Genomic DNA, 26,635 nt, shown 5'->3' with positions numbered 1-26,635 from the left:
ACTAAAATATTAATCTCACATTTTGATCATGATGGACTAAAACTGACAGAAAGTCTAATAAGGCTTATGATTTAAGATTAAAACACATGTATTGGTATTCTTTTTATAAGCCCCCAATACCACCCACATCAAGAAATGTTTCACTTTTTTAACTTTTAAGGGCCAATTATGAATATATCTCTACCCAGAGGAGAATCTGAAAAAAGTATACTTCAAGGGAACAAGTCTGCCTTTGTATATACCAACTCCTAAGAGACCAGCAATCATAATTCTTGTCCAATTATAATTCTCATCCAAATATTTTGAAGACGTGCTTCCTCAGAGAAAACGTCCTTGCTACTGTATATCATACAAGTTGTCGGTTTTTTGTGGGAGTTCCTAGTGCCAGATAAAAGTTAATATTAAGCATGTAGCCTTGATGTTTGCTATACAGTTCCAATTAATCAATTCGCCCTGCTAAAGGAGGAGACTGGAAGTTTAGTATTCCATAATGAGCTTCCTACCCTAGAGAGACTGTAGACAAGCACAAGCTGCCTTCATTAAAAGAAGCCTATGGCATGTTAGCGTATAAACGAAGAGCTGCCAGCTCTGGTTTTCACATAACACCTATTACGCAGACGTCTACCTGAGATGTTGATCAACCGAGTTGCGTTTTGCTTTTCTTCATCTCTCAACGCTGTTCCCAGCGGACCCTGAAGATGCCTTGCTTTGGAGTACAGACGAATGAGAGCGGAGGAAATGAATGAATGCGTGATGAATGGAAATGGGACGTTTGCCGCAGTAGGGAAGTGGAGTGCCTGAAGATGAAAAGAGGAAAAATCAGAGGATGTGAGAAAGGGAGGGCGGAGGGGGATGCCCGGTATTCTGCTTCTGAGGGAGTCCTCGCTTGATTGTTTTTTACTGTCTCCCACATTATTTCACACCGGCACACATACACTCATAGACGTATAGGCTCTCATTGTAATGCCAAGAAGCAGAGCAGACGTGCGTATGACAATTCTTTCAGTGCCAGCTCATTCTTCCCTCCTGTCCTGAGTGAGAGCTATTGTCCAGGGAGGAAATGAAAGGCCGTCAGCATTCGTACGGCTGTCTCCTGCCGTGCCGTGGCTCTCAGCAGAGCCTGTGATCATTAAGAGTTGCAGTTTTTATTGCTACAGAATGCTAATTAACCCTAATCTTCTGTTTGGTGTGTGGAGAGACCCGAAGATGCTTTTAATATCTCAAAAATCAAACTTCATACATCATTAGTTTGATACTTAATGAAGTGTTCATACTTCAAAAGTTTATAAATGTCTGTCACTTTTGATCAATTTAATGCATCCTCGATGACTAAAAATATTAATTTACTACTAATAACAATAGTACTGACCCCAAACTTTTAAATGGTACTGTATCTTCATTAAATAAGCATGACAGCAATACGTAAGATGCTTTCCATCATTCTTATGGTGAATACCAAAAGAGTCTTCAGCAGTATTTGTGCAAAAGCACTACATCTACCTTGTAAAGCTAATCAATTTTATAATTGCGCAGTTTAATAAAAAACAGTGTGACCAGAGTAATCGGCAGTCATGAGCAAATAAATCTTGTGAAACAGTTCTTTTTAGCAAATTAAAAACATACAATACAGAGTAACTGGAGTAGCCAAATTCATAAGCAAGTTATTCGCATGAGTCAGTTATTTTTAACGAATCAAAAATGTACCGCACAAACAAAGAAGCCAGAGTCGCAAGAAAATTATTCTTATGAGTCATCTGACTCATTCTTTTTGTTGAATCAAATCAACAGTCAGTCAATAGTCTGATTTACCTTATAAAGTTAATACATGTTATAATTGTATCATTTAATTTTATAAATTGTCATTTTACAACAACTTAAAGTAATATGTGAAAAACAATTCAACCCAGTTTAGCTGGAAAGCGATATATCAGATGCCACATCCTTGGCTTTGTGCACCCAACTTGCTTTTTAAAAAAATGAAAGTCATGCTTTTAAAGTGTTAACAGGAATGTTTTTTTCTCCCACAATGCCTTTGGCTGATCTATTTTTTTTTATTGATACTTTTAATTGATATAGGACGTTAATTAAGGAAAGGCCACTCCTGATGGAACGGTCCTGCTCGCAAATTATCGAATTTCCAGCACAGTGGAGTGCATGCCTCAGGACATCTTGACATCTTGAGATAAATGAACCCTCGGTCTAGTCTAGCTCACATTGTGTTCCCCTCCTACAGACTGTGTTATATGTACAGAGCAATGTAAACCCATCAGCGGGCTTCCCTGCGGACTAACAGTGCAGGCTTTTATTACGTGACACCCATCTGCAGGCGTTTAGCCATGCAGTGCCGGCCTCAAATGAAGGCCTGATCAGATAAAGACAGCTTTTGAGCTGTTTTCAATTACAGAGCATTGATCCGGTTCCTCTGGATCAACTTCACAAATTACATGATCCACTTTTAGCTCCACTGTCTTTCCACAGGCACTCAGTCATGCCCCTGACATCTCTGGACCGATCAGCACCCACGAGTGGCCCTTGGGCTCTGATCAGTGAGGGGTGGCCATTGATTAAGCGCTCCCCCCGATGATCTGTCATGTGGTGAGCAGAGAAGTGATCAGTGTGGATTAGTGTGATCCATCGAAGAGTTCAAACCTGTGACAGGACTACCTGCCTTCTGACATCAGGATGGCTTGTCTTAATTGATTGTTGGACTGAGCGCTTGTCACTCAGAAACATTTTAATTTTAATTAGTGCTTTAGTATATAAGACATATGATGGCATCTCTCAAACACAATTAAATGCTGTTAAAAAGTTGCTAAAATATATTTTTTTTAAATAAATGCTTTGCGAAGAGAGTCAAAGCTGGCCATAGGGTCTCTGCTCAGGACATGTCTGGTTCTCATGGTCTTCGCAAAGACCTGTCCCAGGCTGCATGCACAAACAAGATACAAATGATTTTTATGAACCAGTACTGTTTAGCAAATCAAAAACTTAATGTATATTGCAACCAGAGTACCTGAAATAAATGACTCTTATGATCCAATACATTTTAGTGAATCAAAAACTTACAGTACGACCAGAGTAGCCAGATTCATGAGCAAATGACTTTGATTCTTTTTAGTGAATCAAAAACAAGCATTGACCACTGTAGCTAAATTCACACGTAAGTGTTTCTTATAAGCCAGTTCTTTTTAGCAAATCAGAAAGTACGGCCAGAGTAGTCAGACTGACAAGCAATTGACTCTGATGATCTAATTCTTTTTAGTGAATCAGAAACATGCAGTGTTTACCCTGATTCCCAAAATGAATGACTCTTATGAGTCGTTTTGTTTTGACAAGTTACTGATTTGAATAAGTCTGAAACACTGCTCTGTGTAATTTATTGCATTAGCAAAGAGAACATTTCTTTCTGTATGGAAGAATATGTAAACAAAATGGACATTGTAACTGAAATCTCTGCAAATTAATTGGAATTGAATCAAAATTAGAATCAGATCGAAACAAATTGAGAGTGAATCAGAATCAAATCAAAATTTGTATCGATACCCAGTCCTAACAAACGCCATCTGGTAACTGGTTACAACACATTTAAAGGTTTTGAATTAAAACCAAGCGAGAGATGAGGTGAATGATGCCTCGGTACTATTATGCTAAACAGCCGAAATGATAACAGAGCATTGTGTGTTTTAGGTTCTGAGGTGGTGCGGTCCATTGCTGGCAGCCACATAACACTCAGTATGATTAAGACGAATCAGCCCACATAAATTCAGAGTGCTGACATAAGCAAATACACTGTGATAGTCTATGACCAGCTGGCGTCCCTTGCGGCTGTAAAGCGCACACACGCTCACCCACACGCACATTTACATGCCCATTACACATGCATCATATTTTCATGCACAAGCATGCACGTGTTTCTGAAAACAGAATACATGTCACAGCCCTCCTACAAACACAACAACAGACCTACACGGATTTGCTTGAATCATGATACAGTTTAACAAAGTCACAAAGCAACTCTTTTTTTGTTTCAGGCCCTCCTTTACCTCCTCAGGATGTGCAGGTTCAGATGGGACAGACACCCGGAGTCTTGCAGATCCGGTGGAAGCCTCCTCCCCTCACTTCTACTGGCACTTCCAATGGAGCCAATGTAATTGGATACATAGTCTGCACTAAAGGTCAAAAGGTGAAGTGATGTTGCCGATTCTTACTATCATCATGCCGTTTGTGCATAACAGCTACTGATTTACAATAAGCAGTGGTCCCTGCTAATGAAGCCAATGAAAGGTCTAAGATCACCTTGGAGGTTGAACATGTTATGCTAGTTCACATTTTGAAGTGCAGGTTTCATTCTGCTCACTGGCGCCATCAGGTGATTGCTTTGGTCATTGCATGGCCAATGCTTTCCCTGTGTTATATAATGCAGGGGTTTATGCAAGTCATTTTGGATAATCTGACAAAAAATATATTTGGAAATAATATTGACCTCCTTTCGTGAGACAAAAGAAAAACAGTACAGTTATTTATGTATCATATATACAAATGTATTTCATTTCTGAGATGTTTTTCATGTACCAGGAGGTTTAAAAGAGGCACATCTTAACAATAAGGATGTCTAGATGATCCAGGACCAGTGTGAGGAATTTTTGGGCTTGTTGACAGAAATGTCGCTATGCAATTTTGTCACCTTGTTTTACATTCATAAAATGTTATGTTTTTGTGCCTGGCAAGCTTAAACATTTGGTGTTCAATGATGCATTAAGCGTCTAACATTTGTCAAAAATATGAGAATTACTTGTTATATTCTTACAAATATCATCTGTAATAGTAGCTTAAAATGATAAACAAATCACCATATGCTGCTGTTTTCTAACAAAAGTGTGTTTATGAATTTATTTCTGTCAGAGAATTAAACTATAGCTGTGTAATTTCCAGCTGTTATTGCAAATAAAATTCTATTAATTATTACATGTGTGTATTTGGAAATTATTTTAAAATAAATTTTAAATAAAAAATAAAACATTGAACAAACAAAATTAAATATGTACTAAAACATGTTATTTCATTAAGTAGATTATTTTATATTTATTTTACATTTATGTATGTATTATATATTATAATTATTTTTAAAGTTAAAAGTATATAATGTATTTATTTGTAACATTTAAAATGATCAATTAAGTACTTGATATTTTTATTTTAATTAAACATTTATTGAATGTATTTAGTTTTAACACAAAATATATTGCTAAATCATTTTTATGATGGGGCTAGTGAAAATATCAAATAAAATAAAAATAACAGGTCAAGTTCAAATCTGAATACCTGCCTGACTATATCAGCAGAAAACACTCATTGTTTATCCTTGCTAAGGCACATTTGTTTATCCCGTATTTCTTTTGTTTGTTTGTTTTCAGATAGCAGAGATAATGTACCCCACAGCAGATTTCGTTACGGTGGAACTGAACCGTATCCAGTGTCTGGAAGCGCGGGAGGTCGTCGTGAGGACAATATCAGCACAAGGAGAGTCGCAGGACTCTCCCGTGGCCGCCATTCCGCACAACCTCTTGGCGCCTCATCCCCACGGACACCTCCAATCTCACCCCCAGACTCACCCGCCTCCCTACCCACAAGCCTACCCCCCAAGCCATCCACAACCGCACGTCCAGTCCCACTCCGTGCCTCATCCAGGACCCTCGCACCCCCACGTCCACCCCTCGTCCTCCTCGTACCCCATGTCTAAACCCAAACTCCTACCAAGTGCCAGAGACCCCCATGCCAAAGAGCCAGAGATGGGCAGGCGAATGGGGCAGCCCTGGGAGCCGCATCCCCGGGCTCCGTCACCCCTACCGCCCCCTTCGCACCCGGGACACACACTGGAGCCCCCTCACGTAGAGGGCCGGCGCTCACCCTCCCCTCAGAGGATCTTGCCTCAACCTCAGGGAGTGCCCATTCCCAACACAGTGGCTCGTGCTATGGCCCGCCAGGCGGCGCAGAGGAGCGCCCCGAACAGCAGGGTGAGTCCACTGGTTTGTTGAGTTAAATGAGGAAGTTGATGATCAAGATAGTTGCTGGAATGCACTTGCTCTGTTCCAGGTGGAGAGGAGGAACATCTTTAGCGAGAGAGGTAATGCTCAGAATTCATTAAACTCAGACGAGGAGGAGGACGGGTATGATTCCCCTCACACCAGGCGAAGAGGAGCTTCTGTGGACGAGTTTCTCAGAGGTTCTGAGCTGGGCAGACACGTGAGTCTAAGGAAAAGCAATCGTTTTGTACTGCACAAGAAACCGTTTTAGGGAGTTTTGGGTCAGCTGTCAGAACACAAAAGAACACATGTGTTGTGTAACTTTTCCAACACAAGTAATGGACATTTCTGTTTATTTATGCTTTACAAATCATTACAAAATGTGCATTCAAAGCGTGACATTATATTATATAGAATTAATTCATTAACACTGGTGAAATGCCAGGCCAATAACTCTGTCCTAAAAAGTGGAAAAAAATACATACTTAATGGGGTGTGCTAATTTTTTTAATTTTCTTATATACAGGTGCGTCAAAAAAATAGAATATTGTGAAAAAGTTTTTTTTTTTTTTACTTATTTCAACAAGTGGAACTTTCATATATTCTTGATTCATTACATGTAAAGTAAAACATTTCAAACTTTTGTTTTAATTTTGATGATTAGAGCTTACAGCTCATGAAAGTAAAAAATCCAGTATATCAAAATATTAGAATATTTACATTTGAGTTTCATGAAATGACCATCCCTACCGTATAAATTGTGGGTATCTATTTTTCTTTGAAACCACATTAATGAGGAAGACTGCTGATTTGGCAATGATCCTGAAGACGAACATTGCCTCCACGTAGAGGGTAAAGGTCATTGCATACTGAGTCCAACATTTTTGCTTGCGTTTTTTTGTATTCCCCATCCTTTCCTATCAAAATGCATGCTACGGATGCGAAAACGCAAAAAATTTAACCTGATCCGAATTTTCTTTGACGGACGAAAGTTTCGGAGGCAGTGTACAAACGTGATTGACACAACGTGAGGTCATATTTATTTTTTAACGTGCGAAAATTTCGAACTCAGTGTGCCGAGACCTTAAGTCACAGGAGGTCATTACTGAAAGGGGTGCTGTATCAAAGCATATCAATTGCAAAGTTGACTGGAAGGAATAAATTGAGTAGGAAAAGGTGCACAAGCAACAGGGATGACCGCAAGCTTGAGAATACTGTCAAGCAAAGCCGATTCAAACGCTTGGGAGAGCTTCACAAGGAGTGGACTGAAGCTGAAGTCAGTGCATCAAGAGTCACCACGCTCAGACGTCTTCAGGAAAAGGGCCACCAAGCCACTTTTGAAACAGAAACAACGTCAGAAGCTATTAACTGGGCAAAGAAGAAAAAGAACTGGACTGTTGCTCAGTGGTCCAAAGTCGTTTTTTCAGATAAAAGTAAATTTTGCATTTCATTTGGAAATCAAGGTCTGGAATCTGGAGGAAGAAAGTTGGGCTCCTCGCAGGAAGACTGGAGAGGCACAGAATCCAAGCTGCTTGAAGTCAGAGATGATTTGGGGTGCCGTGACGTAGGGGTGGGCGATATATACAGTATAGTCTGCGATAATATCGTAATTGTTGTTTTAACGATGTGCAATTTGACAATATGGAGTATTTTGCAAAAACCAAACAAAACACCTACTGAGTGCACGCATACATTAGCCTACGAACAGTGCACGTGTGCATTTAGAGTGTGTTCTTTCACTGCATGATTCAATCTATTAAAATGCGTTAAGAATGATCGCAAAATTCAAGATATGGGAACAGAAAATGTGTATATTTACGTTTCATGTAGTTAAAATCACACGAAGAAGTGCCGTTGTTTCTTCAAAAATAAGCATGATTACAAATGTGATACTAATTTTATAAACCAGTTCATTAAACATTAATATTAAGAGACTTACGTTTTAGACACCATATTTCCTGTTTTTGCTCCATTTCGCCGACAAAAATTAATTCACTTATAGTGACTTTCTGCCACCTACTGGCGGTTTTAATTTCACAGTTAAAGTCTATTTTCATTTTAAATATCAGTATTCAATGTTTTATGTTTAAAATGTCAAAACATTATGCATTTGTAACTGGTTAAAGCACTCCATGGCCCTCTGAGCAGCATTAAATAGTGTGTAAATACATCTAAATGCCACTTCAGATGCAACTTCTGCAAAGATTCATTTTGATTTTTTTATTTTGATTTGGTAACAGCCTAAATGTGTATTATCTTAATTAAATATAACAATTTGACTCAAAAGATGTACACTTTTAGGAAAAAAAAATGCTTTATTAAAGGTAAAAATCAATTTAAACTTAAATGAAAATATTAATTTCTATCACTGATGTGAACTGACCACACAGAATATGAAGAATATCAAAAATTGCAGCTGTCTACGGTAGTCAGATATCAGCACAATAACACGTTCTGCAAAATATAGTCTAATTATCGTTATCAAAAAAATATCAAGATATAATTTTTTTTCAATATCGCACACCCCTACCATGACGTCCATTGTGTGTTATCAAGTCCAAAGTCAATGCAGCCGTCTACCAGGAGCTTTTGGAGCACTTTATGCTTCCATCTGCTGACAAGCTTTATAGAGATGCTGAAGGCTCAATAGTTCCTCAGCAGAGCCACAGGCTGATCGCTTCCATGCCACACCTCACTGATGCTAGAGTTTGCTAAAGGAGTCCCGACCAAGTATTGAGTGCAGAAATGAACATACTTTTAAGCATAACTTTACATAACTTGAACTTTTCTCTTTTGCACATCCTTTTTTGATTGATCTTAGGAAATATTCTAATATTTTGAGATACTGGATTTTTGACTTTCATGAGATGTAACCTCTAATCATCAAAATTAAAACAAAAAAACTTTTGAAATGTTTTACTTTACACGTAATGAATTTAGAATATATAAAAGTTGCACTTTTTGAAATAAGTTACAAAAAAAAGAACTTTTTCACGATATTCAAATTTTTTTTAGATGCACCTGTATATCAAATTGTTGGTTATAACTATGCTTTGTAACTTTGAAATAATGCTTTATGTGTGTGTGTGTGTGTGTGTGTGTGTGAGAGAGAGAGAGAGAGAGAGAGAGAGAGAGAGAGAGTATTTATATATAATTACTAATCTAGCAAATAAAAATATTGGCAGGGCAAGTATAAAATATGAGCTAAAATGTAGCATTCATTAATTTTTACATGTGGGCCAAATAGACCTCCAAATATGGGCCTAAATTATTCTTGGGGCCTCCTTATGATTATTATTATTATTTTACTTTTATCATCCAGTGTTTTTTTAATAATAATAAAGCAAGAATATGCAAATTAATATATATATAAATTCAAAATCCATAGAAAACAAGCAATGCATCCAAACTATACAAATAACAAAACAAAGACAGATTTGCAAAAACCAATTAAGAGTGAAGTACTGATGAGCAAAATTAGGAACCAGAAACATTAGAAAACCAGAGTGTAACTAGAAGTAAAATTTCAGTTGAATTTCGAAGATTTCTTTCTGGAGTGTTAAATCATGAAGATTTCCGTTTCTGTTCCTCCAGCATCCTCACTATAGCCACAGTGAGGAGTACTACACCGAGAGCAGTCGGGGCTCCGATCTGTCTGACATCATGGAAGAGGATGAGGAGGAGCTGTATTCGGAGATGCAGCTGGAAGAAGGGCGCCGCCGCAGCATCAACTCACACAACACATTAAAGGTATGGAACAGACACCCTTCCGGCCGCCGTCTGTCTTGGGCGTGGGCCACAGGGCCGCAGGCTAGAGGCTGGGACAGACGAAGGGGGATGGAGTATGCCGTGTTCTCTAGGGCTCCTCCCAAGGGGTGGTACTAGATGATTGGCACTTCAACCTTATAGAATAGGCTTGAAAGGCCAACTGCAGTTCAGTTAAGGTGGTCTTTAGAGGTAAGGAGTATTTTTTGTTATAAAGTAACTCAGTGGATTTGTCCTGAATGTGACTAGCGCTGGGTATTTTGTGTTTTTGTGATGGTGAACTTAAAACGGGGGGTGTTAGACCTCTGATGTTGTACACAAAGCTTGAGCGGCAGGATCTTAACAGGTCACCCCATCCTCAGTCTCTCCTGGGTCCTAAAAGCGGGTTTCTTTGCATTTCCGAACTTCGACATCATCCAGTCATTTAGCCAGCTTTGTATAAGCCTGTCCAGTCATACAAAGCTCGATACATCTGAATGGCTTAATCTGAGGCTGCACACGCAATGCATGAGAAAACGATCTGAATATGCTTTACGCTCTCCAGATGTTGCAAACTCTGTTGTTCAGTTTTAAGTATTTCATCACTGTGCATCTGTATCTGGTAGAAATCGATCTGGATTACTCTATATAGTAGAAGAGGCTCTTGTTACTTGAAATTGACAGAATTATTTAGCAGATTCTTAGATTTATTACATATGACAAATATATACAGTGTGTATTTGTTTGCTATGCCTGAAGTGTTTACCTCATGGAATATAACGCCATGGTTTTATGTGTTTGTGATTATTATTAAATAAAGACAGGGTTTTTTGTGTGCTCTGTGTATAAGTATTACATAAATTGAATCTGTTTAAAGTGTCAAATTAGCTCCTACTTGATCTGGTGAAAATGCGCATATCATTCCAAGGGCATTTTGGGAATCTCATTTAAGTAAAGTCTGCTTAAATGAAACCGTTATTCACTTTTGATTATGTTTGTCTCATGGTTACACTTCTGTTAAGTTTTACTTTTCTCAGTGTAATTTTACAATTTTGTGGATATCTGTCTCTTCATGAAAAATGTTTAATACTGTTAAGATTTCTTTCAAAATATATTTATGAACGAGTATTATACAGAAAGGGTTACAAAAAATACATGATGTATTGAATATATGAAGCAATAAATGGTATATTATATTTCAGTTTTTGTCATTTTTGTTTTGAGTTATCTTTTTGGAGACCTGAGCAGCCATTGGGATTGTGGTATGAAAACTAACACCTTATATAGGCTACCGTATATTCTACTGGTTTTTTTTTTTTTATATATGATTTGCCTCCAACTCCTGACATCTGTGCTACAATTTGGTATGATACAGAAAACTATGTTTGTAGTAGTGTCGAGCTTAAATATAAAAACAAAATGACAGTATTTTTAAAAAATATGCTGTTATAGCTATCACCTCTTAATCTAAAAATATCTGCTACGTGTATCACGATGTAGAAATTTAAAACCAACAATTAAAGTTTTCATACATAATTTGAAATAATTAGAAAAGATTTGTCTTTTTATTAATATTTTTGAAATTTCCATTCCAGGTTACTGGTCTACTTTTGAACACAATTCACTTGTTGCTTGGCAGATGAATCTCCATTTTTTTTTGTTTTTTGTTTGTTTGTTTTTTTCATGTATAGTCCTTAGATTCTTTAGTCTTGATCCTTTGATTGCCTGTTAATAATTTCTCACTGTTCTGTGTTCTGAATTCTCATCTGTAGTTTTTGTTGTTGTTGTTGTTGTTGCCGTTGAACTGTGCTTTGTTAGTGAATTGTCTCAATGAGCCCTGCATATGTGATACTTTCCAGTTCTCATTTTCTCTACGGTTTGCATTTCCTGATGTTTTCCTTCTACAGATTCCCTCCCGTCGCATGTCATGTCCATCATGGAATGAGACTGCATGCCCTACATTCGACCATGACCTCCGATAACTAATTCTGTCTTTATTTTGTCTTTCTTTTCCCATTTTGTTCTCTATTTGCACACTGTTTTATCTTCTCTGCCTGTTCTAACACCATCAAACAAAACCTGACAAAAACAATCCCGATTTTAACCAATTGAAAAACACCCAAATCTAACTGAAACTTTGGCTCCTTCTTCGTCCATCACCCTCTCCGGCTTCTAAAAGGCATATTACAGGAGACAAGACCTAGCGGTGGACCGAGACAGTTGGGACCTGCAGCGGGAGGTGGTACGACAGCGCTCCTTGCGCTCCCACAAGCGGCTCCACAGCATCCCAGAAGTTGCCGAGGAGGAACCGGACACCGGGGTAGAGGTCATGGGCCAGCGGCTGCGTTTCGAGGAGGCTCGTCCGGGCACTCCTTGCAGGAGCCCGCGGCCCTACCACCAGGACTCACGGCAGCCAAACCACCTCTCCCCGAGCAAGAGCATCCGCAGGTTGCAGAGGCAGCGCTCCTCTCCACGCTACAGCTCCATAGAGGAGCGGCCACCATGCTGGAGCAGCAGCAGTAGCAGGCAGACCACTAAGAGCCCGGACAGTGGACTAGACTGCGGGAGCGAGGAGGAGGGCTCGCTTGGCTACTGTGGAAGCTACCACTCGTACATGGGGGGCAGCCCGCTCCGGGTGGGTTCTGGCCCCAACACGCGGGTGATCCACAGCGAGGGACCTGTGGAGAGACGTGCTCTGGCTGCCGGCAGGAAAAGGACACTGACCCGGCAGTGCAGCATGGAGGAGGACTTCCTGGATGCCATTCCGGAGACGAGGAGCATGCGGGAGTCGTACCACCATTACCACTATCATCCGCACCATCACCATCCCCAACGCAGGTTCCGGAGCGAGGGCAGGCTGAGCGAGGTTGGCAGGACCTATCACAGGGACATTAGGGCCTACTCTGTGGCCAGACTCAACAGAGCAATGGATGAACCCCTGGTGTGTGTCTCCTACCCCTCCTCTCACCCTTCCGCTCTCTCCTCATCTACCAACTGCTTTGTGTTCTCATCGACAAGCGATTAAACCATTCTTCTGTTCATGGTGTTCCACCCAGTCTGTCATCGGTTTATTTGGTTTTGTTGTTCTTGTTTTGCTTATTTGTTTGGTCTATTTTGCTAGACGTTGCTTAACTTTTTTATGTTTTGTTTAATTTCACCTTTTGATATTATTCTTGTTTTGGGGGGATTTTAGCTTGTATGATCTTTCTTGACTTTCTTGATTTGGTTTAGATCTCATGTGACTTTGTTTGATTCCTAGAGTGTCGAGTGAAATTTTTTGGATGTGTAGATTTGTTTTGATTACCTAAAGGCCATTTCTGAGTGTTTCTTGTTTCTGTTGTAAGAAGAGTCACAAATCAAATGACAATGTTTCCACAGTCCTCCAACCTATAAGTTCCTAGCAGGTGTTCAACCCTGCTCCTGGAGAACCACTATTTTTCAAAGTTTAACTCCAACCCTAATCATCTGAACCAGTTAGTCTGGGTTCTCAAGATCACTTGAAAACTTACAGGCAGGTGTGGAAATAAACTTTGCAGGATAGTGGGTCTCCAATAGCAAGGTTGAAGACCTCTGGTTTAGAGCAGTGTTTCCAAACCCTGTTCCTGGAGGCACACCGTAAGTACACATTTTGGATGTCTCCCTTATCTAACCCATCCAGTTCAGGACTTGGAGATCTCTACTAGGTCTCTTTTTAAGTCTCTACTAATGAATTGATGAGTTGATTTAGATGTGTTTGATTGGGAAGAGTTCAAAAATATGAAGTGTTGGGGTGTCTCCAGGAACAGGGTTGGGAAACTGATTTAGAGTTGTTTATGGGAAGCCGGAAACACCAAAGGAATGACGAATCTGCACATTTAACAGTGCAGTATGGACTGAAGTTATTCAAGCCAATGAACAATGTGGTGCCACTGATTGGAACGGTCAAAGCTTGTTTATTTGGGCTTGAACAGATAACTCACCTCACTTATCTGGATTGAGCAGCACAGATGTATACTTTTTTGGTGTGTTTTGCTTCCCATTGTTGTTTTCTTCTAATACCTGCTCATACATCAACAAGGTTTTTGCACTACTGACCTAATAGTACTAAATATTCAAGGGGGACCAAATAAAAATGTCAAGAATCAGAGATTGGAAAACTATCCATTATTCTGAAAATTCCAGGGAAATCTCCCAGGATTTCTGTGGTGGTTAAGGTCCAGATATACAGATTTTCAGCATGCTATATACCTGTACTGAAAGTTTTATAAACTCAACACATTACATTAAATGTAGGCAGACCATGATCTAGAATGATATGAATCAGAAAGCTCATATCACAAACTACATTCAAAACTTTCCCATACGAACTGAAGAGGAGCAGAACAAAAACCAAAATGGTCTTTAGCTAAGCATCTGATTTCTGCCAAAACCCTGCTCATGTTGTTGTCAGAGTTTGTTTCAATTGTTTATGTTAAATGTTTTGGCGGGTTCATCCTCCCTGTTTTGATTTCACTTGGGACTAGAATCTTGTTCTCTAAAGAAATCACTTGATTTATTTTTTTTCATTTTGGGGTTGATGGGAATCTTTTTTTTTTAATAGGATATCTATTTTTAAGGCACCGCAGGTTTTGATTAACATATTGATGTTTGCTTTTGAAGATTTTAGGGAACTCTCCCTCAACGGGACGCTCAGATCGACTGGACCATTCCGGCCGTAGGACGAGTCAATGCTGTCCACCCGCTCAGAGAAGGCCAATGACAGTCCCTTCCATTGGTTAGTGTGGTCACATGATGTTTGGACTTTCCCTCCCTTCCTTTAGTGTCTTTCGTAGAGAAACCTATTGTGTGTTCCTCTGTATTCCTTACATGTCATGATGACAGTTCTGGTGTTCTGTAAGCCCTGGGAGTCACTTTTGGTTGACCTTTGCCATTTATTCTCTTTCAGATTCACTAATAATTTTTGAACTGCTTTATTCTAGTGTACAATTGGTACTCCTAACAGGCCACACATTGTCGCTTAGAAAACCATCATCATGTTGAACATTGCTGTTTTACTACGGAGCAACTCATGTCAGCTGGCTGTCAATACTGTTTTAAGATCAGAATGCCATTTCTGATGCTTTAATGCTATAGAATTTCATTTTCGATCCTAAAACACACCTTGAGAGCCTTAAAAATGTCATAATCCACAACTCACTGGCTGAGTAGAGGGGCTGTGGCTGTAATTCTCTGATTGGTGTTTCCGTAGAGATCACCGTGGAGAATAACAGTGAGGGGAGTGAGGGGGACCTCTCACCTATCAAGGACGATGTTTACTATACCAATGTAGCCCACCGCAGGAAATGGCCCCCACAGCGAACAGAGCACCGATATGGTATGTGGCGTAAAAAAGAAAACGAAAATCTAACAAAAATTATCGGAACAAATTTGAACTAATATATCACATTATTACCAACAGTATCTTGTTTAAAAACCCTTATGAAATCAAAGTAAGAGTTTTGTGGCTTTGAGTCCATGTCTGTTAGCTTTGAGTGGCCTGTAAAAAGCTTACTAAGGTTACCCAGGTACGTTTGAGCTTAGTTTGAGCAAATGCTTATTTTTCAGGTTTAAGAATATAGATTGTTTTTTAGTGGTGTACACTGTCACAGCAAAAGCGATTTAGACACTAAATTTGCCTGGCTTTTTCTGTTAATTATATTTATTTTATATGAATTATATATAATATCCTTATTGTTTTACCATTACGCATGAGCAATTATTTAGCAATTCTAAAAAATAATAATAATAATAATTTTTGTATATATATGTAAACTTACCTTTCTTTAAAGCTCTTTGTTATATTTTTTTTAACTCTAAACCTACTCTGAAACTCAAACTAGCTTTGTGTAACAGGCCAGAGGTCATCTGTCTTCTAGTCTACTCCTAAATGCTGACAAAATAAACTGTTAGCATACTTTTATCCCACCTAAACTCCCTTTTTCAGTAGGAAAAACATCAATTCAGAAAAGCAGAGTACATTTTTCAGGTGATTTCATGGGGTCTTTAAATTATTATTTCTTAACGTAATGCAAGTTAAGTTCTACTGACTGCTTCTGTGACATGCTGATCATCACAGATGAAAATTTAGGGTCTTCAGTTTCTAAAAAAAATAACAGTGTCTCACAGCAGTTCTACCTGAATAAATAGAAAAAAAAAAAAAAAAACTTTTCAAAATAAAGTCATGCCCAATCTTTCAGTTCCTGTCATGTCCATGCTAAACCATTAGACCTTAAAGTTTCACAGATAGGCTAATTATAGGGACACAAACATGTACTGTACAGTGAGGGAAAAAATAATTTGATCCCTGCTGATTTTGTACGTTTGCCCACTGACAAAGAAATGATCAGTGTATAATTTTAATGGTAGGTTTATTTGAACAGTGAGAGACAGAATAACACCAAAAAAATCCAGAAAAACACATTTCAAAAAAGTTATAAATTGATTTGCATTTTAATGAATGAAATAAGTATTTGACCCCTTCGCAAAACATGACTTAGTACTTGGTGGCAAAACCCTTGTTGGCAATCACAGAGGTCAGACGTTTCTTGTAGTTGGCCACCAGGTTTGCACACATCTCAGGAGGGATTTTGTCCCACACCCCTTTGCAAATCCTCTCCAAGTCATTAAGGTTTCAAGGCTGACGTTTGGCAACTCGAACCTTCAGATCCCTCCACAGATTTTCTATGGGATTAAGGTCTGGAGACTGGCTAGGACCTTAATGTGCTTCTTTTTGAGCCACTCCTTTGTTGCCTTGGCCTGTGTTTTGGGTCATTGTCATGCTGGAATACCCATCCACGACCCATTTTCAATGCCCTGGCCCTAACGGTCCATTGTCCCTTTGATGCGGTGCAGTTGTCCTGTCCCCTTAGCAGGAAAAACACCCCCAAAGCATAATGTTTCCACTTCCATGTTTGATGGTGGGGATGGTGTTCTTGGGGTCATAGGCAGCATTCCTCCTCCTCCAAACACGGCGAGTTGAGTTGATGCCAAAGAGCTCAATTTTGGTCTCATCTGTCCACAACACTTTCACCCAGTTCTCCTCTTAATCATTCAGATGTTCATTGGCAAACTTCAGACAGACCTGTACATGTGCTTTCTTGAGCAGGGGGACCTTGCGGGCGCTGCAGGATTTCAGTCCTTCATGGCGTAGTGTCTTACCAGTTGTTTTCTTGGTGACTATGGTCCCATCTGCCTTGAGATCATTGACAAGATCTTCCCGTGTAGTTCTGGGCTGATTCCTCACCGTTCTCATGATCATTGAAACTCTATGAGGTGAGATCTTGCATGGAGCCCCAGTCCGAGGGAGATTGACAGTTATTTTGTGTTTCTTCCATTTGTGAATAATCGCACCAACTGTTGTCACCTTCTCACCAAGCTGCTTGGCGATGGTCTTGTAGCCCATTCCAGCCTTTTGTAGGTCTACAATCTTGTCCTTGACATCCTTGGACAGCTCTTTGGTCTTGGCCATGGTGGAGAGTTTGGAATCTGATTGATTGCTTCTGTGGACTGGTGTCTTTTATACAGGTAACAAACTGAAATTATGAGCACCTCCTTTAAGAGAGTACTCATAATCTCAGCTCCTTACCTGTATAAAAGACACCTGGGAGCCAGAAATCTTGATTGATAGGGGATCAAATACTTATTTCACTCATCAGTTTATAACTTTCTTTGAAATGTGTTTTTCTGGATTTTTTGTTATTATTCTGTCTCTCACTGTTCAAATAAACCTACCATTAAAATTACAGAATGATAATTTCTTTGTCAGTGGGCAAACGTACAAAATCAGCAGGGGATCAAATTATTTTTCCCTCACTGTAACTAGACAGAAGTTCAGCGGTAGTCTTAGCATTAAAATATGGGACAGTTGTACAGCTAAAACAGCACATATATTTAGACAAAATTACAAGCTTCACGTGTCTTTTAACCTACAGATTTAAATTGTATATGTAGTACTGTAAACAAACATAAATCGTAAGCATATCTCAGATACAGTTAATAGAGCTTTATTTGGATTGCTAACCTTAAACAGAACAGAAGCTGCCTTTACCTTAGAAGAATAGACATGCAGGAGCCTCTCATTAACCTAAGAAAGACAAAGATGGATGGGGTACATTTATTGAGCTATTTTTTCGATTCATTTACCTTTTATATGTATATTTAGGTTTTAATCAAGAGGTAATTTTATTTATGTACATTTTACCTTTATCTTCCCCCCATGTTAATTTGTCTTTATTTTAGTTACAGATAACTAGGATTAGGTTAGGGTTTCAGTCTGTAAGGGTGATTTGCTCCTTTCTTTGTGCTCATTGTGCACACCAGACAGTGTTTGTGAACCCCTCTTCTCCTCCTCTTTGCTCCCCTTGTTGCATTTTTCCTCATCATCCATCTTTTACTGAGCTTCCTGTGAGATCATTGATTGTTTAATTTGCATGAATATCTTTCTTCTGTTGGGTGTTGTAAGACTGCACACCATAAGAGCATAGATGCCAGCTTCCATGGAGAACTATGAAAATTACTGTGATTTTAAATGCCGCTTGTGAATGTTCTACATATCCTTAATAGTAACAGGGTGCATGATTCACTTCTATCAGCTCCATATACACTTTTAATTAACTGGCATGGTCTACTATTTACTCCTCTCTAAAACTTTGGTATAAGATAAGAGAAAAAAGTTTTAGATTGGTAGTGGATCATTTCAGTAAAGCATTGGTAATTAGTTGTTGCATGTCTGTCCAAGAATGTTCTGCAGATTTTTACAGTAAAACAGCAATGTTTTTATCCTTTCCTTGTTCTTTTAATATGCATGGCAGTAACATGTTCTTCCTGCATTCTTCTGTTTTCAGCATGCTTGTGTATTATCCCACTGATAATTTTACTGTATAGAGAACATGCATATGTATCAAGTGTGGTTAGCATTTTTATCAGTTTATGATTTTAATATGAAGGAATGGTACATAATATAGTCATATAGCAGCATACTGTATATCATTTTCTTAATATTGTTTAATATGTCTCTGAGGATATAGATTAGGTTAAGTGTGCTACGGTCTCTTTTGGGCTTTAGATGTCCTTTGGTTTCTGTGAGTAGCAGAAGCTTGCCCTCTCCTATGTTTCAGATGGTTATGGAGGACGGGACCGGCGGTTACCAGACTACTATGAGTCAGAGCCAGAGGACTTGTCCCGAATCTTTGTGGCCATGTTTGACTATGACCCCCTGTCAATGTCTCCTAACCCTGATGCTGCTGTAGAGGAGCTTCCCTTCAAGGAGGGCCAGATCATAAAGGTTTGATCTAAACTGACTGATGTCAAGCAATTCTCAACTGACATTTAATTCCATAGCTTGTTTTTCATTTTCACCTTTTAAAACTTAATTATAGATAATTGATAATTATGTTTATACAATAATGTACAAATTTAATTGCCAGTAGTAAAAGTACTGATTATTAAATTATATAGTATAATGTTAAATTATGAATACACATATTTAATATAAATGTTATATTACACTGTTTTTATTAATTATGTATGTAAGTGTGTGTGACACACTTACATACACATAACCACACATAAATTTAGCAATATATTATAGGTATATAATCAATATAGTTTTTTTTTTACAATGATTGTATGTATATACATATTTATATGGAATTATAATTAATTTTTTTTTTTTTTTAATACATTGATTAATTAATTCATAATTTTATACATAACTAATTGTATTAAATTATTTTATTAAATTATATTGCTCTGTTCTTTGCACTAATAGCGAATTTCGACTGATAAATATAGTTGATAATTATATATTTATGTACCAGTATAGTTGCCAATGCCAAAATGACATAATACCTATTATTAAATTACTTTTATTGTTTCTTTACTGTATTTTATATGCATGCATGCATATGTATATGGCTTTATAATTATTTATTTTATATAAATAATACTTTGTGCATTGCTAATTATATAAGTTCTGTTCTCTCCCCTTTTATTTTAGTCAGTCCATTTCCATATATATTTATATATGTATATACACACACACACACACACACACACATATATATACACTGCCCTCCAAAAGTTTGGAAACACCCAACCTTCCTAAACCTTCCAACAAGACAATGACCCCAAGCACACTTCCAAGCTGTGCAAATCCTATTTGGAGAGGAAACAGTCAGCTGGCATCATGTCTGTCACGGAATGGCCTCCCCATAAACCCCACCTCAACCCAATTGAGCTACTATGGGAGGAACTGGACTGTGATGTACATATACAGTATCAAGTCAATGTTTGAATAAACTGACAGCTCGGATGCCCAGGTTATGCAGAGCTGTAATAGCTGCTAATGGTGGATATTTTGATGAATCGAAAATTTAAGTTTTTTCTATGTATAAACTGTTTATGTAATAAAATATGTTTTTGTAGTTTGTTGTCCCTTATCAGTGTAAAATTATCACAAATGAAAAAGGATTCATGCCAATATTGTCCAAAACCCCACTTTTCTAGGGCGTTTCCAAACTTTTGAAGGACAGTGTATATATATATATATATATATATATATATATATATATATATATATATACTGTATAGTATATATAATAATAATACAATATAATAATAAATAATACAAGATAGAAAACATTAGAAGTAGTGCTGCCGTACAAAATTGAGTAGAGCAGTAGTGCAGGACATTAGAGAGAGTGTAATTAAAAATGCAATGAAACGAGTTCAGTTATGGCCCTGCTGTGTTGTCCAGGTGCTTGGAGAGAAGGACACAGATGGATTCTATAGGGCAGAGATCTGTGGCCGCAGGGGGCTCATCCCCTGTAACATGGTCTCAGAGATCCAGACAGATGATGATGAAATGATGGACCAGCTGCTCAAACAGGGGTTTCTTCCTCTCAATACGCCCATTGAGAAAATAGGTATGAAATAACAGGTAGTTTGTACTGAGCCCCTGCCCATCTTACCCCTCTGTGCTTAATTTTCTGACTATTCTCTTTCTTTCTGAATTATGTTAGACTAACATGGTGCTAGTCTGACAGTCCTCTACCTTTTCCATACTATTCTTTATATAACTCTTAAATTCTATCATCACTCATGCCGTTCCAAACCTATATGACTTTCTTTCATCTGAGGAAAACAAAAGGAATCATAGCAAAATGTCACAGACGGATTATTCCTTTAAATCCTGTGCCTTCCTTACCTTCATTCTTTCATCTCTCACTTCCATTTCTTTCTTGCTTTCCTCTTTTCTCTTCAAGTAAACTGTAATAGGTTCAAAGATGGCCGTTCAGTTAATCGCAGGTCCAGGAAATCCAAGAGAGGTTTGTGCCCACACAATTTCTTCACCAGTTTTCTCATTCAAACCTTTCTTTACTTTTTCACTTAAGTGCCTTTTCACAGCTCACCTCCAAGTTTCCTTTTAACACTTGAATGTCACACAAGCATGACTTCTTTCTGTTCCCACTGACACCTCATACAGGAAATAAATTGTTTAAATGGTTCTATTTTGTATTTTTGGACATTTGGATTCGATATTAATAACTTGTCTACTGAATGTGCCTTTTATTGTTGTTAAAAAATGATGATAATATTAAATGCTGTTGGTTGTGTCAGTGTTGCTGTTTTGGCTTAGACAGTAGAAAGTAATGTGCTATTCTAAATTTATCCATTAGAGGGCAAAAAATGAGATGAATAACATCTAAAGGAGTTTGTTTTGATGTCATTATTACAACTAGGCCTGCTGTCATTCATAAATCATGCTCTTTTTTCACATATTTGTTTAATTTTAATTGTCAACATTCTAATTATCAGAGCGTACCTTGGATTACTTATTTATTTGTTTTGCTCATTTATTCTTAACCTCTTTTTTTCAGAGAGGAACAAAAGGAGTGGAAGGCAGCACCCGGTTTCGACGCGGAGGATGGTGGCCCTGTATGACTATGACCCCAGAGAGAGCTCTCCTAACGTGGATGTGGAGGTACTAATGGAGTTCATTTTGTCTGGGCTTTTTCTTGCACTTACGGTCTCATCCCATAAGCTTTTGATTTTACACTGGCTTGCCTGGATGTCTGCCTCTGTAATAGCCACCAAATTCATTTTCACCTTATTTTCCTTGCTTTTGCGGCTACAGTGTGGTTTGTATTTTTTATGTTACTGTTCATTCAGATGGCACATGGCAGTTCTGGTTAAAAAGAAGTTTAAAGTTCTGTCATTAATTACACACTGTTATGTCATTCTAGTCCTTTATGACTTTCTTCTATGAACTTATTATTGTAAAGCTGAAGTGTGTAATTTCTGTGCCAAATAACAGGTTTCCCAAAATCTCCCCCTTTCTGCCAGTGTTATTTTAATATGTTATCTATACATTATTCTAGTATTCATGATATTTTAAATGATTTTTTAATATTTTCAGATTTTTTTATTTTATTATAATTTGGGTTTCAGTCATTTTTTCATGTGCTTCTGTCATTTTGTTTAGTTTTTTATATATATTTGTATTTAGCTTTATTTTTCTAGCTATATTTTTGTAATTTCAGTACTGATATTGAAGTATAATATTTCTAATTTTAATGTATATTTTCAAAGTTTAGGTTTTTCATGTAATATAAATATATGCAGTATTTTAGATTCATTTCAGTTGCTGAAAACTATTTTAATAATTTTAGTTCTAGATAACAGTAACAACACTGGTCCATCAATGTTTGGAAAACAAATAGTCCCACCCAACAAACTTCACTTTTAAAGTTGGTAATAAGCACTTCTGAATGTATCCATCAGAGGGCATCAAAATAGAATAACATCAAACTGAATGATTCATATTTCCATCCTGACAACCAAGCCTGCTGTCATTCATAAATCATGTTGTGCTTCTTTTTTTTTACATATTTACTTGTGTTTTAAGTGTAATCGTACTTCATATAACATTCTAATAAAAACATCAACAAAACGATTTAGCAATGTTAAAAAAAATAATCCATTTAAAATATTTAATTGTTTGAAATGTGTCTTTAGTTGTAACACCCATCAAATTTGTCCAATTCAATTCCAAAAAAACTCACAGAACAATCAAGTTTAGATCAGCTAATAACTATATATTATAATTAGTATTTCCAAGTCTTTTACACCCCGTTGTCACTTACTGTCACCTTTGCATTGCCGCTGGCGCACAGGCCCGCTATGGGGGCAGCTTGCAGAGTGAGGAGGTGAGTGTGGAAGAAAGTAGTGAGCCTACACTCACTGAGCCTGTGCCAAATGACACTCTATTTCCTGCTGAGGGAGCTCACTGCACTGCATCAGCACCTGTACTGTGTGTGAACATCGCACTTATGGGTCCCAAACATCATAATGCATGTGTAATACATTTGCATTTCATACTGAATGTGTTTTAAAGCCTTCATAATTTGCTTGATAAATGATTCTCAAAGGAAATAAGCGTAACAGGACGCTTTATATTCCATGATGGTCGTGTTAGTGTCATGCTTTAGTGAACCAGATAAGTATTTAAATGAATTCCAATGTGTATGCATGCATTTATCGGATATTATGAATCATTATAATGCATTTATGAAGGCTTTGTGACAGGCTGTTGAGAAATCTGCTCTGCTGTAAGTGAGTGAGTTCCTATGAAAGGAAAAGGGAATGGTTATTTGTGACACTGAGATCTCTGTGTGTGGTTTTTGCTGTCGTTGGACTGGAGATAAAGGGTTACATAATCACTGTGGTTTGTGAACACAGCTCCCAGTCTGACAGTGAGGACCTGCCTTGCCCAGTGTTGGTTGATCTGTGTTTGTATTTCACAAGTTTGGTGGATGTTGTTTTGGACCTGAAGAATGTTGCTATAAATTATTGCTATAGAGATTATTTTAGATATCTGACATTACGTAGGTTTGGTTTTATGAATATACAGTTAGGCCTAAACCTTGTGTAGGTTGAATATGTAGGTTTTAATTCTGTCAAAAGTTATAGTGTACAAGGGTCCAAAAGTGAAAAAAGTGGCCATAGACAGACAGACAGGACGGATAGATAGATAGATAGATAGATAGATAGATAGATAGATAGATAGATAGATAGATAGATAGATAGATAGATAGATAGATAGATAGATAGATAGATAGATAGATAGATAGATAGATAGATAGATAGATAGATAGATAGATATTCAGACATAGATAGACGGATATTCAGACATAGACAGACGGATATTCAGACATAGACAGACGGATATTCAGACATATAGACAGATAGATATACAGACATATAAATAGATGGATGGATGGATGGATGGATGGATGGATGGATGGATGGATGGATGGATGGATGGATGGATGGATGGATGGATGGATGGATGGATAGATAGATAGATAGATAGATAGATAGATAGATAGATAGATAGATAGATAGATAGATAGATAGATAGATAGATAGATAGATAGATAGACGGATATACAGACATATAGATAGACGGACATGGATGGATGGACAGATAGATAGATGGACGATAGATAGATGGATGGATGGATATACAGACAGACAGAGATATATGAACGTATAGACGGATGGATGCATATACAGATGGATGGATGGATGGAAGCACAGATGGAGAGATAGATTGATATAAAGATAGAGACAGACAGGCTCAGACAGATTTATGATTGATTGATCCTTTAAAGTGATTAATACATCTACATTGTGGTTGTAACTGTTGCATATTTAATTAGCTCTGTGACAGTTATGAACGATGACTGAAATCTAACATGTTTTACTTTTTCTGTCCTTCAGGCTGAGCTGACGTTTTGTGCTGGCGATGTGATCACAGTGTTTGGAGAGATCGATGAGGATGGCTTTTATTACGTGAGTAGATTATTTTCATTCATCTACTACACCACGTTTGTGGTTCAGACACCATACTATTCTGCAAAACACCTAATGCTGTTCTTTCATGTTTGAGGTTATTCCTGCTTTCAGCCCTGAACACAGGAGAGCCGCCACACTGGCATTTAGCCTTAGATGCATGATGTCCTCTGTTTTTCATTCAGGGGGAGCTCAATGGACACAAGGGTCTGGTCCCCTCCAACTTTCTTGAAGAAGTGCCTGATGATGTGGAGGTTTACCTCACCAACACCCCGGGCCGTCACCCCCAAGACCACCCGTCCCGGACAAAGAACAAAAGGGTACATCCTGTTTCACACTAGCCCTCTGTCATCCATTCGCTCTTTTTTTAATCTCCTTCCTGCTCCGCTGTTTTTTCCTCTTCTCCGTCTATGTTTGTGTTGTGTGACAGCCGGTTGCTTTTTTGATGGATCATTGAAGGAAAACAGAAAACAAAAGAGAGACAGCTTACTAAACAAAGAGACATACCGTAAAATACAAGACTGAGGAACCTTATTTTTATGTCAGATGTTCTGCGGAGGAGAAATGTGAACTGTTAATGAAATTGCATATTCATAAAGCATTGTTTGGAAAAGAAGAATTCACACAAAGAGACGTGCCAGATTATTAGTTGTTTATTGTTATTATTTCTGGTAAAAGAAGCACTAAAAGACTATTATTTTTTACCTAATTCACAAGTGAGGCATTGTAATAGATGCTTAATGAATGTAACTGTGTTTAAAAGTGAAATCAATTTCTAATAGAGAAGATAGTTTTGATGTACAGAGAACTGATTCCATGTAGAACTGCATGCTTTTTCTTTCAGAATGCTTCGACACCACCGTGAATTTTTTTTTAGGTGCTTTAACAGATTGACCAGTTAAAAAAAGAAAACAACCTTAAACCCTTTTGTATATGTTTTTTGTATATTGCTGATATACAAGACTATCAACTTAAAGAAAGACACAAAACAAATGTTGCAAGTAGAGAGAGTTATCAAGAATGATTTTATCTGTAGATGTAGATATTGTACAATGGTCTGTATAAAAAAAAAAGAAAATATAATTGCTGATGGATGTTCTGCTCAATCATCAGGACCCATCAAGGTTTTTCTGTACTGAAAGTTTTGTGATTCTTTTCTCATATTCATTGTGCAGACAATTGAGATGCATTACATCATGGCATTGTTTTTTTTCCTCACTTGCTTGGCAAAACAGAAGAAGAGTGTTCATTTCACTCCGTAATGGCTCAGTATCTGTCACGTAAGTGAGCAACAGAGGATACCACAAATAACGCTGTCCTCGTCTAATGCACACGACGCGGGTCCTTATTATTATTGCTCCTGGTATGCACAAAACACACACGGATGTCACATTCACACCAACCATATACATGAACGATCCATTAAAATTGGTCACAGACTCACAAAAACATTACGTTGATGCTTAAAGTTTGATTTTCTGAAATTCCCATTTCATAATTTACATGAACTAAAAGACTAATTGCATTTTTATTTTAATAAATATTGTATTAATGTTAAATGTTTCATTAATATGTACTGATTAATATGTTTATTATTTACTAATGTTTATATTTTTGTTCATATTTATAATTTATATCATATATTAATATATAATTATGTAACTTTTAATGTTTGTAATTTAAATTAAATTTTATTAAAGATCTAAATTGATTACAAATATTTTTATTAAAACTATGTTTATTTAAAAAAAAAAACATTGGTAACACTTTATTTCGATAGTCCACGTTAGACATTCTACTAACAGTAAGTAACTTTGCAACTACATGTCAACTAGCAGTCATTAGAGTATTAGTAGACTGTCTGCTTAATATCTTCTAACAATTTATTTTGATGGGTCCACAACATACTGACTATTAGAAACTTTGCAAGTATATGTCAACTTATTCTACTAACCCTAAACCTACCCTACTGAGAGTTAGTAGACATGTAGTTG

At 37.5% G+C, this 26,635-nt stretch overlaps 1 protein-coding gene across 1 annotated transcript in view; it reads left to right on the top strand.

Annotated features, from left to right (window-relative positions):
• LOC306847922 (RIMS-binding protein 2-like) overlaps nucleotides 1–25,903 on the top strand; it is a gene marked incomplete at its 3' end in the record, with an annotated part of 38,291 nt that extends 12,388 nt beyond the window's left edge. The window contains exons 11-25 of the mRNA XM_079382167.1: nucleotides 4,032–4,183; nucleotides 5,415–6,014; nucleotides 6,094–6,243; nucleotides 9,618–9,773; nucleotides 11,947–12,708; nucleotides 14,406–14,520; nucleotides 14,995–15,120; nucleotides 18,902–19,068; nucleotides 20,542–20,710; nucleotides 21,050–21,112; nucleotides 21,665–21,768; nucleotides 22,961–22,993; nucleotides 24,570–24,641; nucleotides 24,827–24,961; nucleotides 25,877–25,903. Coding sequence (XP_079238293.1) covers nucleotides 4,032–4,183; nucleotides 5,415–6,014; nucleotides 6,094–6,243; nucleotides 9,618–9,773; nucleotides 11,947–12,708; nucleotides 14,406–14,520; nucleotides 14,995–15,120; nucleotides 18,902–19,068; nucleotides 20,542–20,710; nucleotides 21,050–21,112; nucleotides 21,665–21,768; nucleotides 22,961–22,993; nucleotides 24,570–24,641; nucleotides 24,827–24,961; nucleotides 25,877–25,903 — 2,831 coding nt within the window. The remainder of the gene's footprint in view (nucleotides 1–4,031; nucleotides 4,184–5,414; nucleotides 6,015–6,093; nucleotides 6,244–9,617; nucleotides 9,774–11,946; nucleotides 12,709–14,405; nucleotides 14,521–14,994; nucleotides 15,121–18,901; nucleotides 19,069–20,541; nucleotides 20,711–21,049; nucleotides 21,113–21,664; nucleotides 21,769–22,960; nucleotides 22,994–24,569; nucleotides 24,642–24,826; nucleotides 24,962–25,876) is intronic.
• Between the last annotated feature and the right edge of the window lie 732 nt (nucleotides 25,904–26,635).

This window comes from Barbus barbus (genome assembly GCF_936440315.1).
Source record: "Barbus barbus genome assembly, chromosome: 28".
Classification (NCBI taxonomy): domain Eukaryota; kingdom Metazoa; phylum Chordata; class Actinopteri; order Cypriniformes; family Cyprinidae; genus Barbus; species Barbus barbus.
Note: the sequence above shows the minus strand (reverse complement) of the source record. Positions and strands in the feature narration are given on the sequence as shown.